The following is a 16,123-nucleotide window of genomic DNA, read 5'->3' as shown; positions in this document are numbered from 1 at the left end:
AAGCACCAGGCTCAATAATAATTATAGAATAACTTATGACTTAAGTCACACATAAGACTTAATTGTGGGCAGTGATTCTGAACTGTATAAATTATGATGTTTCATTTTGACTATAATCCTTGTAAAACTCGAGTTCTCAGACAGTATGTTGTACAAGGAATCTTTTTTTGTGTGTGTGTGTGCTTTAAGTATATTTCGACAGAAAAAAAAAAAAAAAACTTGTTCAAATGATTTTTGTACTTCTGTGTTTTTGGGAAAATATAGTAATAGTATAATATTTCTCTATTCTGTGTGCACTGACACATTTAATGTAGTCTGTGGGCTAAAATAAACAAAACTACTAGCAATACATATGAAAATAATCCATATTGTAAAATGCACTATTATGGTATAACCTATTCACCATTCTTTAAAATACACTTCTTATTTTGATAATCTTAAGCAGGTAACTAATTTGACATGCCTCTGTTAGTCACCTGTGTTTGCAAATAATACACTATAGTTAAGCCAACTTTTTACATGAAACATTTCACAGTATAGGGCATTCTTTATAAGCCATTTAATCAGTAACATTCGTGGCTTCATAAACCCTCACTGCATTTCTTACAGGGGAGTTGTTGATTTTGAAAGTGTAGTAGTTATACCCTTTCCGTGACATTCACCCAGTGGCACGTTCAGACCATGCACAAGACCAGTGACATCAGCAAGCCATTTAGCAGCCGCTATGGGTGGACCATCTGCAAAGCTACTCGTCAGTATTGATGTATGCTTTTCAAACCAGTGTGATATCAAAGGGTTCTCTGCTTCAGACAAGCATTCTTTTTAATTAATGTTCTTTAGGGGAATACCGTAATTGGAAGCCGTAATAACTACAAGTTGCATACGAATAATGGCCAAGGGATAGTTGGAAGTATTTTACTCAAATGCATAATGATGCATACATTATTTTATTTTATTTTATAAAAAAAAAAAAAAAAGAAAAAAAGGTTGGTTCTATATCAGAGCGCTCCTATCTTGTGTAGTAAATTTCCGCTGCTCGGACAGGACATTTATCTCCAAGAAGATGGGAAAACCTAAAATATTTGAAATCTTGCAGCGGGTTATATAGTTCTGTGAGTCCTGAAACTTAAGGCAGAGATGGGGAAACCAGGTGTCATTATCATGTACCATTGAATCCACAGTTTGCAAGCTGATGTCAGACAGACAGGGTGGTCTGTTTCTGAAATGAAACGTCTTTAAAGGACGTAGATAGTACCAAAGGCAAGTGGCGAAGCAGGAGGTGCTGCCCTGTTTTCAGAACCTTAGAGTGCAGCTAGTTGCTCTACGGCGGGCCGGAGGAGCCGAAAATACAGACGAACATTGTGCATCTCGTTTAACTGCTTGGCACAGAGCTGTTTGCGGTTCTGAAAGAACTACGCATATTATCGTTTCATTGAGTTGTTTACCACCACGATCTGTTGATAGCGTTTTTTTGTTTGTTTTGCCAGAGCTGAGTATAGTGCACATTATTATTTTAAATTAGATTTCTAAGCCTTGGAAGTGCAAAGCACTGTTTTTTAGAATCATTGTGGAACACATTCTTTGGAGAACAAAAAGTGCTGAAATTGCACTGAAGCTTCAATGAGTATCTATCTATCTGTGTTGTAGGACCGAACAGATTTAAAGGCTTTTGACCATACCATACCATTTTTTTATTTTATTATTTTTTTGCTTTGCTTTAAAACATCGAATTGTTTAATTGAATGGGTCTACAATTATGAGACCACCACACTCAATTAAACTCTTAAATCATTCTGACTAAATGTACGAGTGCGTCTACTAGAATAGCTTTTGGTATGCGCGTCTGCAAACTAGTCGCAACGGAAGGTATATGTTTTAGTTGAACTTAGACTATAGGATAGTTGCAGTTAAAAATGCATAATATGTAGTTTCATTTTTTTATTTTTTTCAACCGATGATATAGGACTGTTGGATCTTAGTTGACAACATTATTTGATTTAACAATAAGAAGAACCTGCTCTACTAGAAGACATGGCATATCTACCTATGTATCTGAACTCTGCTATCCTGGTGCTGTTTAGCTGTGACATCTGTTTGGTGGGAGCAAGTAAGTACAACTCTTGTTTTTTATCTTTAAATAATACAGTGATATTCCTGCAGAAACTACTTTTATTGACAAAAAAAAAATATGTATAATGTTCTGTTTCACAAGAGAAAGTTAATGGAACAGCTGGGAAATTACAACAATTAAGGTCTAATTTATAGGAAAACAAAATAAGTGTCTCTTGGGTGAATTCAATTAGATTTTGGCAGGAAATGTAGATCAGTTTGTATTGATTTGTGTGTAATTTTAATTGGAAAGTTGGCTTCAATACTAGTTTGGTTGTTTGTCTTGATTAATTGTGTTTTATACTTTTGTTTCATTTTATGTGTGTTAGTGTGTGTGTTTGTGTGTGGGGTTGGGGTGGGGTGGGGGTGGGGGTGGGGGTGGGGGTAACCACCCGAACTTTGACACTTGGAAATTAATTTGATTGAATACCACCAGAAAACAAGGAAATGAAATGGATCACAAAACAGCACAATATTTATTGTCTGAAACCTTCTCCTAAATGATTATGGCAGCATTATATTTTGGCCAGACACCAGAAAAAATTTAATGAAAATTGCAAAGCATTTCTGGGTGGATTTCAAGCAATATTGTGACTTTTATATTAAAAAATCCAGGAGTTTAAATAAATACATTTTAGAAAAGTGAGTTAAATTTCCATAGCGGTTAGTAGTTTTGAAAATAATATATTGGCAAATGATATGCTGTAGTCTACCTTAGACAATACAAATGCTCAAAAAACAGCAACAAAGAGGGAGGAAGCAGTAACGTCATTAGTACACAATATACCGTATATATATATATATATATAATAATATAGATATATATCTATATATATATATATTATATATATATGTACGTATCCATAGGTATGGTAACTTTTGCATGCAGAATATTTGAATGCACTGAGGTTTGCGTATACTATGGTTATACAGGTATATAAGCTGAACACAACAGAAAGGAAATATATGAAACTGACACTAAAAACACAAAAGTTGTAATAAATACATCTACCATCTTTCAGCAAAATCTCCTTTGCAAAAACAGACTTAGAAGCCATAGAGAAATACTAGCCTGAAGACATCCCTTCTGTGAGTTCTACACTATATGTCAAGTCAGGTTGATCTACAACAGTGTCCTCCAGGGTATAATATTATGCCGTGTTGAACATTATATATCGCTTTCCATCCAGCTAAAGACGTGCAAACCGAAACGTCCTGATATAAGAAAAAAATTTTAATAAATTATTCACATTTTTGTCTACCAATATTACTTTTTTCTTTTGATTTTAATCCTTTTGTAATATCAAAGAGCCAGCTGTCCAACGTTTTGGTATGTTTAACATACCTTTGTCAAGAGAAAGTGAGTTTGAAAACAAACAGTGGACATATTTATAGGCGTTTGATGCCATGGTAACCACACATTTATTTCTCTTTAAATCTAATGTCTTTGTGAGGTCATTCACTGTATAGCTAATGATGTAGCAATCTACTGTTCCTTCCAATTTAAACCTTCATACATCATGGTATCTAGTTTATTTATTCATTTATTTTCTTTTATTCTTCTATAGTGTACATTATCTAATTTTAGTTTTTTTCTAAAACCACAAACTTTAAGTCATCCATGGTGTGTCTGTTCCTTGTAAATATTGTCATTTAATATTTTATTTCTTATATTTGATAGGTGGTTTTGTATTCTTTTATATAATGATGTACCTGTCATTACTCACCACAATGGCCAGGTGGGTTGGTCAGTGCCCCTTCCAGTATATTATTCAAGCTTTCATAGCATGGCTGAACCTGCCAGAGTCAGCGGACCCCACTATACTTAGTCTTGAGAACCCGTTGCCACCCTCCTGCCACTTTGAGACAGTGGAAGTTGGACTTTAGGAGGGATGTTGTGAAAGGCTGGCTTTAGTGGGGATGTCAGACCAGAAATGAACACACAGCACTGTGAGTGAAATTGTGAATGAAAGCGCTGCTGCGTGCTTTATTATTAAAGAGAAAATAAAAAGCTTTTAAAAAGACACCAAAACAGGACATGGCACTTTAGGGCAAAATAAATAGATGAATAAAATGAACAGACACTAACAAACAGGGTGGACGAACACTACACAAAACAAGTACATTGCTGGAGCTTCCAGCACTCGTAGCAATTGATCGTTTTATATACTCCACTCTCGGACACACAAGCCCGAGTGAGTGCTTCGTGCATCTATATATATATACTGTTGTGCCGGGATTCAATTACCAATTAATTATTCACTTGAATCCCAGCACCTTAACTAATCTGTGCACTACCGTGCTCACATATCAATACACTTTTACTTTGCATGTGAATCGATTTGTGCAATCCTCGTGCCTAAATACAAATTACACTTTACGATATATAACCTGTGCTCATAACCCATATTTTAATCTGTGCACTTTATACATAAACACCAACATTAACACACCACACGCAACACACAAAACATAAATAAACACAGGGGTGGGGCACATTGCCACAGATGTATATACAGAATCTCTACTGTGCTCTGAGGAAGACCTACAGGTCAAAATGTGTAAACCATTATTATGTTTACCGTGGTTTTAAATATGTTTAAATAAGGACTATTGTTTTTATTGAGAATTCCTTGGGGCTTTGGACTTAATTGAAATGGGAGTTGCTATCTAAATTTCTCCATCGATGGGATTTCTCACTGGAGGAGACTTATATATATATATATATATATATATATATATATGTATGTATATGTTTATATATAAGAAGACAACTATGCTTGGTCTGTACAGATGGATTTATTTAGTTTGACGAATCATAAAACAGACAGTATGCTTTATTGTCATGTAGGCTCATAACCGCTGGTAACTATCTTGTAAGGTGACAGAGCTGAACCCCCTTATTTTAGTATAGTGTCAAATGTAGCATTTGTTAAACCTGTCATATGCAGAATTATCATACATACAACCTAGGAAATAAAACAGGTCATATTTTTTGTAGATTCCAAATAGATGAGTACATCTATTGAATTCTGGTGGAGAATCTGCAGCATGGCTGATGCAGCATATGTGGTCTGCTACTCTAGTTCTTTGATGGAGTGGAATTAGGGTTGCAATAGCCCCTATTGCACTGGTTGACCTCGGACTGTCAGGATATAGAACCATGCTTTTTTACAAGGTTTGGTTACACATGAAATGGTCACTGCCATCTAAAATATATGCATAAAGCCATTTGTTCTTTCGTGGCACTATCCTACCTTATATTGTACAGACCTAGCTGTATTCTGTCTCTATTGCTGATTTTATCCTTTAGAATCTCTGAGTAACATACTTAATGCTGTTAATTGTATGTCAACATATGACGGCGTATAGACTAAATCAGTTGGCCCTGTTATCTATAAGAGTTATATCAGTTTGTTTACAGGTTTGTATGCACGCCTTCTATCTGGGCATTTGCTGGTTGCTAGTACCCACTTTGTTTAAATAATCAAAATGGACAATATGGTAATTTACTGAAAGTAATTTCTTAGGCAGATTTCGTTGTAGGGTTTTAAATATTAAACTTGTGATTTGTCTACAGTACATCAGTTTTGAACACCAAAGTCTGAATAAAACCTCTAAAGGTTAATTGGTTTTAAGCTTAAATGATTTGACAGTGCATTAGTTTTGTAAGCTTTTGAAAATAAAATGAGTTCTCCATTAAATAGGTCTGCCTACAAATTGATGAAATTGAACTTTTAAAGTGACTCATTCTACTCTTTAGTGTTATTAGTGTTCTGAAGACTTTAACCGGGGACGGGGGGGATTCACACAGCTGGCATTTGAAAGGGGCTCAGTCCTATACTACTATTTGAGAAACTGGCACATTTTCACTTTGTATCATGTTTAATATATGCATGGACATCCCTAAAAATCAGATATTAAAAATATACCTGAATTAATAAAACAAGCAATACATTAAAAAAACTGCCCAAACAGTCTGGTGTTTATCCTAGATTGCCACAGGCATATCTGCAATATAGTTTTTGATATGTTGCTGCACCCCATCAGCAGGGTAGTAGCCTTAGTTGTACACTACATGCTGTACAAGGCTCTGTGTTACGACCCAGCTTGATCAACTTAGTGTTGCTATTGAAATGATCATTTTTAATTAAAAAAAAAAAAAAAAATGTAAATGATATGAAGCTGATACTTCATACCTGTTTGAAGTAATTAATTCTAAACTGATTAATTTTATTATAAGTAAATGCAATATCCAGTCTGTGACAATTTTGACATGCGTGGCTGCAGTCACTCTGAAAAATAGGACATGAAAAAACTAAAACACTTAGAAATACAAATACATTACTTTTATTATGAAGTATGAAGTGTATTTATTTAAAAAAAAAAAAATGTTTCATAGAAATCTACATTTTCACAGCAACAATAATGTTCATTACTTTCCATGTAGTATAGATAGAGATTTTGCACTCCACTCAATATCGTCTCCTGTGGTGGGGTGTTTACTATAGTGGAAATAAAGAATGTTTAATTTATTATTATAGGAAATCTATAGAAAACACATTCACAGTAAGAACTATTCCACATTCTTAATTAGCTAACTCTTTCTATCTCTTACTTTCCATGGATTGGCCAGAGCTAACCAAATCACACCAGCATCCAGCGTTTATGCTCTTCAAAATCACAACATGGGAGATATAGAGGGATGCAATGCAATCACTCATTGCACATTGTGTTCTATTTGAACTAAGATATTTACGTCAGTCCATTCGACATTACTAACACCTGGCTGGGCTTGTGGTACTCTACCTAAAAAATGTTAAATATTACAGACCGTGGGGTGTATCCAGTTGATCTCACAGTGGAGGGTCATAATACCACTGTCATTTTAGATCAATAAAATACATAGGTCCCTGGTGTTTTATATGTTGTTAGTGAAAGAAATCCATTAAATAAACTGACTTGCACAGTTAGAGGTGTTAGTTGACATAAAAGATTAAGTATTTCGATGCTGGCGGTATTAAGGTCCAACACTGTTTGAATTAATTTAATACACCCCCGTGCTTCTTGCTGGACTGCGTAATTTAAGTGTTAATAATGTCCTGTGAAATATGTGGTTTGAATGAGTCCACTAATGAGGAGTGGACAGATGAGGTGACATCACCCAGCATGGAAAGTATCTCTTCCTTTCTAACAGTTATTCTGCAGTGTGGGTGGTAACACTCAGTTTTTGTAAGTAAGAAGCTGAGACAGAGTCCCTTTTTCCTAAAATGAATCTTTTTTTCACCTCCAAACTCCAATAATAGATTCAAATACTACAGTGGCTTGCGAAAGTATTGACCCCCCCTTGGCATTTTCCCTATTTTGTTGCCTTACAACCTGGAATTAAAATGGATTTTTTGGGGGTTTATATCATTTGATTTACACAACATGCCTACTACTTTGAAGATGCAAAATATTTTTTATTGTGAAACAAACAAGAAACAAGACAAAAAAACAGAAAACTGTGTTGCTATGTGCATGTGTTAGCTTATAAAATGTTTCAGTACTACAAGCAATTAGTTGTAACTGTTTTTTTTTTGTTTATGTTTTCTATAGTAATATTAATTATTACAGATCTGCAAGTTTTCTATGATTTGGACCACTACAGTATATCTCCTTGTCACATGTTAAACAAGTCAGTGGTCTTGCTCTATCACAACAAATGGTGGTTTTTGCTGCATTCAACTTTAACACAGTTGGATTCACGTGGCATATCCTATGATCAGACATTTACAGCCACTGCAGAAGAGAGATTTGTTTCTAAAATGACTTACATTCTCAGTATTTGTGGGCATTACATGTATAGTTATATAGATGGAATGCACTGAAACTCTTGCCTGACTTCTCCAGCTACTCATTGTCACAAAAGCATTTAAATGAACGAATAAATAAATAAATAAATACATGCTTATTTAACACACAGCAGAATGCTTGTGTTGCTGCTGACCTAAATGTTGCAGTCAGATGATTATGCATGTTGAATTAAATTAATAGAAACACATTTTAAAAGCAATAATTAAAAATGAGAATTGTTTGCTTATTAAAAGCTGCTCCCCAAATGTAATCCCTCCAGTGCATATATTGTAGGTAATTAAAGGGAGGCTTAACATTTGGGGAGCATAAGAAAGGGTACACATAACAGGAGGCAATCTTGGTTGTTAGTAGCTTATTGATCAGAATCTGATCAAGCAGCTTCTTGAAGGATCCCAGGGTGTCAGCTTGAACATTACTAGGGAGCTGATTCCAGACTCCCACAATTCTCTGTGTAAAAAAGTGCCTCCTATTTTCTGTTCTGAATACCCCTTTATCTAATCTCCAGTTGTGACCCCTGGTCCTTGTTTCTTTCTTCAGGCCTAAAAAGTCCCCTGGGTCGACATTGTCAATCCCTTTTTAGATTTTGAATGCTTGAATTAGATCGCGGCATAGTTTTCTTTCTTCAAGACTGAATAGATTCAATTCTTTTACCCTGTCAAGCTTTTTAAACCAGGAATAATTCTGGTCGCTCTTCTTTGCACTCTTTCTAGAGCAGCAATATCCTTTTTATAGCGAGGTGAACCAGAACTGAACACAGTATTCTAGATGAGGTCTTACTAATGCATTGTAAAGTTTTAACATTATTTTCCTTACTTTAAATTCAGTACCTTTCTCTGTGTATATCTGAACATTTTGTTGGCCTTTTTTTTATATAGCTTCCACACATTGTCTAGATGAAGACATTTCTGAGTCAACATAAATTCCTACATCTTTTTTTCAAAGATTCCTTCTTTGATTTCAGAGTCATTTGCCATGTGTCTACCCAGTTCTGAATGCTCTCTAGATCATTTTGACTTTTGCTGCTGCAGCAATGTTTGCCACTCCTCCTATTTTTGTGTCGTCTGCAAATTTAATAAGTTTGCTTACTATACCAGAATCTGTGTCATTAATGTAGATTAGGAAGAGCAAAGGACCTAATACTGATCCATGTGGTACTTCACTGGTTACCTCACTCCATTCTGAGGTTTCTCCTCTAATCAGTACTCTCTGTTTTCTACTTGTTAACCACTCCCTAATCCATGAGTATGCATTTCCTTGAATCCCTACTGAAATCTAAATAAACCATGTCATATGCTTTGCAATTATCCATTGTCGATATTGCAGCCTCAAAGAATTCAAGCAAGCTAGTTAGACATGATCTCCCTTTCCTAAAAACATGCTGACTGACTCCTAGGATACTGTTGCCATATAGATATTTTTCCATTTTGGATCTTATTATAGTTTCCGTAAGTTTACATATAATAGAAGTCAGGTATATTGGTCTGTATTTAACTGGTTTGGTTTTGACTCCCTTTTTGTGGATTGGTATTACGTTTGCAATTCCCCAGTCTGTCGGTAAACCATGTCTCAAGAGACTGTTGCATGATCTTAATTAGCAGTTTGTAAATTGGGAGAATCTCATCTGGCCCAGGGATTTGTTTATTTTAAGAGCTCCTAGTCCCTTTAACAGTTCTGCCTCTTTTATGCTAAAGTTATTTAAAACTGGATAGGAACTGGATGACATGTGGGGCATGTTGTCCGTATCCTCCTTTGTAAAAACTTGTGAAAAGTAGTCATTTAATATATTTGCTATTTTTTTTCTCTTCATCTATGATTTTGCCATTTATATCCTCCTTGAATGTTCTTTTGCTGTTATAATATTGGAAAAACTTTTTGGTATTGATTTTAGTCCCCTTGGCAATGTTCATTTCTATCTCTCTCTTGGCCTTTCTAACTTCCTTTTTGACTTGCGTTTGCAGTTCCAAGTACTCTTTCTGTGTACTTTGTTCATGGTCCCTTTTTTTCTCTGACTATTTTTTTTTTAAATTGATCTATTAAATGTTTAGGCTTGAGACATCACTTTAAAAAAAATAACTATAGGAACGCAATTTAAATCTTTGATTTAACCTCATGTAATCACGTAAACTACAAAATGGTATCACAAATGTCTACCAGAAGCCGTAATAGTTGTGCAGTATTTCATGTTAGATTTTGAAATATCACATTTTTTAATTTTTGTCAGATTTTTGTTCAATATGTTAACGCAACATTATTCAACAGGTTTCATTCGACTTCATGAAGCAAAATTAGATCATTCTGTAGGGTAATGTAAAACATTTGGCCTGAGCTGTATTTACACATAAACGATGCATTAGAAGCTACATGGTCATATCCACTACTAAGTCAATTTGTTGACCAGATGTTAACCACATTCTTATGCATTGCACTGGGGCACATTGCCCCTAAAGTAGAAAGTGAGCTGTGCACAATGTGACGACTAAGAGGGCTTGATTTGTGACATACCATCCTTTAACCCTTAGCGGTCCATTTATTCAGCGCTAGTCAGGTGCTTCAGGTCCAATTTATTTTCACAAATGCTGTTTATTTTACACACATTGTTTAAAATATTTTTTAAAACAGGTTTAAAAGGCATTGACTCGCAAAAGGACACTCAGTACTGCATCTCCAGCCAAGCCCCACCCCTTGTTCATTGGATTTTTCACATACCTCTTTAAAGACATGCATGCTGATAAATCCACTCCTGATTACTCATTTTACAACTCTTCAGTAATGCGATCCAAGTCATTATTTTATTACTATAACATCTCAAAAAGCTCTGCAAATGTACGTGATATTCTTTGAGCGCTGGATGTAGAAGCAGCTATCTCCTTTGTGTCTGTGTTATCTCTGTGGTGCATGGAGCTATCAAAGGCACGTTTTTATTTTTTATTTTTTTGGCTTCATTCGGCTCCTATCGATCTCACTCGGCCATTGACAGGGACCGACATTGAACTGGAAAGGGAAAATTGTAATGTCGGACCTGGACAAAGGGTTAAAATGCTCAAAAATAAGTAACTTTGGGGGCTCCCGAGTGACGTCATCGGCAAAAGCTCTCCGCGTGGAGTGCAGGATGCGCCGTGTAGCCTGGAGGTCTACAGTTTGAGTCCAGGCTATTCCACTGCCGACCGTGGACGGGAGTTCCCAGGGGTCGGCGCACAATTGGCCGAGCCCTGCCTTGGGTGATGAGGGAGTAGGTCAGCTAGGGTATCCTCGGCTCACTATGCACTAGCGACCCCTGTAGACTGACCAGGCGCTTGCGGGCTTGCCTGTAAGCTACCCAGAGCTGCATTGTCCTTCGGCGCAGTAACTCTGGGTTGGCTGCATGGCGGGCCTGCAGAGTGAAAAGAAGCGATCGGCTGACAGCACATGTTTCAGAGGACAGAGTGTGTTCAAAATGCATTTGATTTTTACTTTCATCAGTAGAATGACTTTCTTACGTGGCCCATGAGAAATTCCACATTTAACGCTGAAGTGTAATTCTATGGCTGCATCAATCTATTGGCTGTGGGTCATGTCATGCTGTTGATTGCTGTTCCCTTAATCTACCCTTTTGTCCATTATAGTAATGGAATGTGCTGAAAGAAGGAATAGAATGGTCCACTACAGCTGTATTACCTGTTTATCTGGCAGAATGTGTGTGTGAGCCCAAATAGTGTCATTGTAATTGAATTAATTTCAGTTATTGTTTTATAATACAGACATATTCATGTAAATGTATATCCCACAGCAGCACTTTCTTGGTGTGTTTGAGAAAAACAACTTGGGGAGCTCTAATAATTTTAAGTAAAAAAATGATCTTCTGTGTTGAACCCTAAGAAAACAAGCATACAGCATCAGGGAACCTGTGGTTGGTTGTGTCTGAATCCATTGTGCTTTTGACATAGAGTGGAAGTGAGGAAGACAGTCCTCATCATAGCACTATGCTCCTAGATTTTATACTGCGAAAATGCAACCTCTGTTTTTGCGAGATTTGATTTGCAAGCCATTTATTTTATATAGCATGAAAACAAAGTATTTTTTTTTTTTACATCGTCGGTTCTGTTGTGAAGAACAGCACGCTATTGTTGCTGCAGAGACATTCCAAGGTTATCTCCTTTCATGGCAGGCTAGACCAATAATGTATAAACGGGGCTTATATCAGAAATACCTTTGATGATAATAATAATAATAATAATAATAATAATAATAATAATAATAATAACAATAATAATTAGTAGTCCTATTTAATGTCTAGTAGGGGGACTACATCAGCTTTCTACAGCACATGGTTTTTCAGGTGGTTTCCAAGTACTAAGCCCAACCTTGCTTAGCTTCTGAGATCAGGCTTACTCAAAGTGGTATGGCCGATGCTAGCACCCTGCTAGTAATTGTAGAAACAGCAGTGACATGTGGTTATGAAGTTACAATGCAACAGCAATACAAAAGGTTAGCAGTTGCTAGGGCCTTTTGTAATTACATAGTCTTTTGCCTGTGATTTCAACTGCACATGTAACACTGTACTGCAATTCCACTGCAGTTAGTGTAACGTGCTATCTAAAACATATGGCAGATGACACAAATTTTTATTGTTAAAGATAAATTAAATCCAAGTGCCTAAAATGTCCAGTATTTAAACTAATATTTTTAAAATAATTTTTGTAACTAGATCTCTCTCCTGCAGTTTATTGTGAATGAATGTGGTGGACACAAACATGGCTGAAAAAAGATTGTAGTGGACAAATAACACATACAGAATACTCTAACATCTTACAATACAGTTAAGAATAGTAGTTTCAGTATAGCGAGATAAACAGGCTTTCTGAGAATCGCTTATCCAATCTTATACTGCTGCTCTAAAATCGATAAAAATGGAATACTGTATCCAGTTCCAATGAAAGTTGAAGATTATTCTTAGAACTAGTATTAAAATGTGGATTTTACAGCTAGACGGGAATGACATGCTTTCTGTTGCAAACATGTCATTATGTATGTTGCAATTAGGAATAAAGGAAAATCTTCTGTGGAGGCAGGACACAGTCTCTGTATTTCACAATATGTAACATATAATTCTCCCAAAGGAAATTAAGTGCATTTTAAACATTACATAGTTTAACACCACTTGGCATTCCCAGAGCATTGTTAATGTACATAATACCTTATTAGGGTTATTACTTAGGGTGCAGAGCTTCTGAAAATAATGTCAGACAATACAGAGCTTTCTCTTACTTTATATAATGTCTTTATTTTATGTCTATTTGTAATGAAGGATTATACAAAAAAAAACAATTTGACACCATTCTTTTTTAAAATACAAAAATTTGATTCCAACCTTTAAGGAAAAAAATGAGTCATACAGTTTAACAAACTTAACAGTTCCATATATATATATATATATATATATATATATATATATATATATCCTATATATATCTATTTATATTATTTTTTTTTCCAGTATTTGATAAACTATATCTTAGAAAATTTTCAAGGGAATCTTCACTTACCATTACCAGAGGGCTAGCTTATTTCTCGTTCAGCTGTAAAGAGTGGGGGGAAAGCACAGAACATGTCATCAAACCTTGGGAGCACCTCAGTGAAGGGTTAGCAGAGACCATGACTATATAGAATATACAGTATGTACATTGTATTTTATTGCAATCTGTTAGCATGAGGTGATGTAACTCTGACCTTTATACTCCTTTTAACATCCTAAAAAGAAAAAGTAAGACATTGTTTCGTTTATAATAAGAAGTACTTAAATTTAAATTATTTTAAAAATAATTCTAACTGCATTGGTATTATAGGTTACAATACACTCAACTTAGCCAGTTGTAAAATATAATATAATTTGAATACATGTATGAGGTTTACACATTATAATACAAGTTGTGCATTAATAAACCATAGTAAATGTGCACTAGAATGAGCACTGTTTTTCTTCAAAGGCTTCACTGGCATATTGAAACAGGTCTTATACCCAGTTTATGGGGTCAGTCACAAATAATAGCTGCCCAAAATACTGCTGGCTCAACAAAATCAAATACGGACCCTACAGTTAGAGCCACAACTTAAAACTGTTTTCGTTTTTCGTACAGAGTCAATGATTATAATGGTTACAGTCACAGATAAGAGTTAGGTTAAAGCACGATTTTCAATTATTCTTCTATGTGTTTAATCTTTTGATATTAAAAAGTGAAAATTAAGCTTCAACACTGCTACTGGCAGTTACATTTTTAAAGAAAATGTTTAATGTTGAATTATTCGCTGACTTTGTCACAGTTTAAGTTAGATTTAAGTCTATATTAAAATAAGCCTCCTCCATCATAAATGAGAGATCAGATTTCTCTATTAGTGGTTTTTGAAATATAATTGTGAATAGGGGAGATTTTTTTTTTATGCAGTTGTACATGGAATAGTGTTGAGGCCATTGAGAAAAAAAATCTTTGTATGTCAAGATCACAAGATAATCTATCTCAGGATCTCAATATTACCAATCTGTTATTGCATTATCATGAGAGCATTTATCCCAGGATCTCGACAGTACAAGTCGTTTTGTCGAACGCAAGATAAATTAAATTATCTCAGGAATACAAAAGTAATGACTACTCTCTAACTACACTACAATCACAGTGCAATCTCACCTCAATCTGCAATCTCAGGTTACACAGTAATTATAGATACAAAATCACATGTGTAAATAGAGGGTGTTTTAAAATAAGCTAGTGATTCATTTCCTCACTCATTAGGTTCCTTGTTTTTTTGTTTTTTTTAACTCTACTGTAATTTGTATAATAAATACAAATGTCATAAAAAAAGAAGAAAACAGATGCTTTTATTGAGAAATGTGGCTTCCTTAAAGTGTCTATAATTAATAAGATGATGTTCAGTTGATGTATTAGAAGGACTGCCACTGACTACATAGTGACTCTGTGATGGATGGGTATGTCAGGATTGTGTCAGGAATTGCGAAAAACTCGACAGGTCCTTGAGAAATGCATATAGAGAGACGGGGTGGACTTCCGATAACTCTGTCAATGTATCTGATTACATCTTTCCCACTACAGATAGGCCACCAGCTCCTGTCAACGTTACTGTCACCCAGCTGAAAGCTAATGCTGCCACTGTTTCCTGGGATGTCCCAGAGGGAGACGTCATCATCGGCTATGCCATCTCTCAGCAGGTAAGCCCTTTGGAACAGTTCATTTTCTTTGCTGTTACAGTACAGTATGTTTAAGTATAAATTATAGTAGACAAAGGCACACTTATGAGCATACAGGGCATCCCGTAAGTCAGGCATTAGTGACAATATAATATATTATGCCGATAATGAAGTTCTCAACTAAATTCAAATTCATTAAAGAAACAGAGAGGCAACCAATAATAACAAATATGCCTAAGTACCTGACTTACCCTGTATATTAACCAATAGCTGTTAATAAGTATTGGAAAAATTAAATAAATAAAACAATAAAGCAAATACACATTTTAAAGCTTACCTTAAAATGTTTATGTACACCAAAAGTGTGCTTTAAACTATTTGAAGCCTCCCAGACTTACACTATTGTAGGAGACAGAGTGGTTAAAGTAAGAAGTCAGGGGATCCTGGTTAGATTGCCCCTTGATTGATCCACCACAAAATGAACCTACCTGTGCTTCAGATGGGCAAGTGCAGGACCCCACTTAAAGCAAGCTGTCCTGTGCAAATCATTTCTAAAAGCGTGACTGGAATAGCAGTGATTTCAACTGCAGAAAAATCTGGAAGAAACATATTTACAAATCGGCTGAAGAATTCTAGAAGTGGGAGGAATTCAAGAGGGACAGATGAAAGCTAGAAGAAAGATGAATAAATACAAACTAAGTGGATTACATAGAGCTGAAATAATAATGAGGATGCATGAGGGACCTACAAATATGGTAGATGAGTCCCAGAGATACATTTGAATGTGGTTAAAAGGTTGAAAACAGTTACACCATTGGGAAAATAAAATATATTGCAATTATACATGGAATAGCCAGCTACTGTACGTCACTTTATTTTTATATATAATATATAATATAGTGGCTCTCAAAAGTATTCACCCCCCTTGGACATTTCCACATTTTATTGTGTTACAGCTATAACCACTAATCAACACAAAAA

General features: G+C 35.3%; 1 protein-coding gene across 1 annotated transcript in view; it reads left to right on the top strand.

Annotated features, from left to right (window-relative positions):
- The first annotated feature begins 416 nt into the window (after positions 1-416).
- The window catches only part of LOC121316187 (fibronectin type III domain-containing protein 4-like), a 58,773-nt gene continuing 43,066 nt past the window's right edge, over positions 417-16,123 (top strand). Inside the window, exons 1-2 of the mRNA XM_041251069.1 lie at positions 417-2,107; positions 15,048-15,163. Coding sequence (XP_041107003.1) covers positions 2,032-2,107; positions 15,048-15,163 — 192 coding nt within the window. The 5' untranslated portion in view covers positions 417-2,031. The remainder of the gene's footprint in view (positions 2,108-15,047; positions 15,164-16,123) is intronic.

Source organism: Polyodon spathula, chromosome 5 (assembly GCF_017654505.1).
Source record: "Polyodon spathula isolate WHYD16114869_AA chromosome 5, ASM1765450v1, whole genome shotgun sequence".
Classification (NCBI taxonomy): domain Eukaryota; kingdom Metazoa; phylum Chordata; class Actinopteri; order Acipenseriformes; family Polyodontidae; genus Polyodon; species Polyodon spathula.
This window is presented reverse-complemented; position numbering and strand designations above follow the sequence as displayed.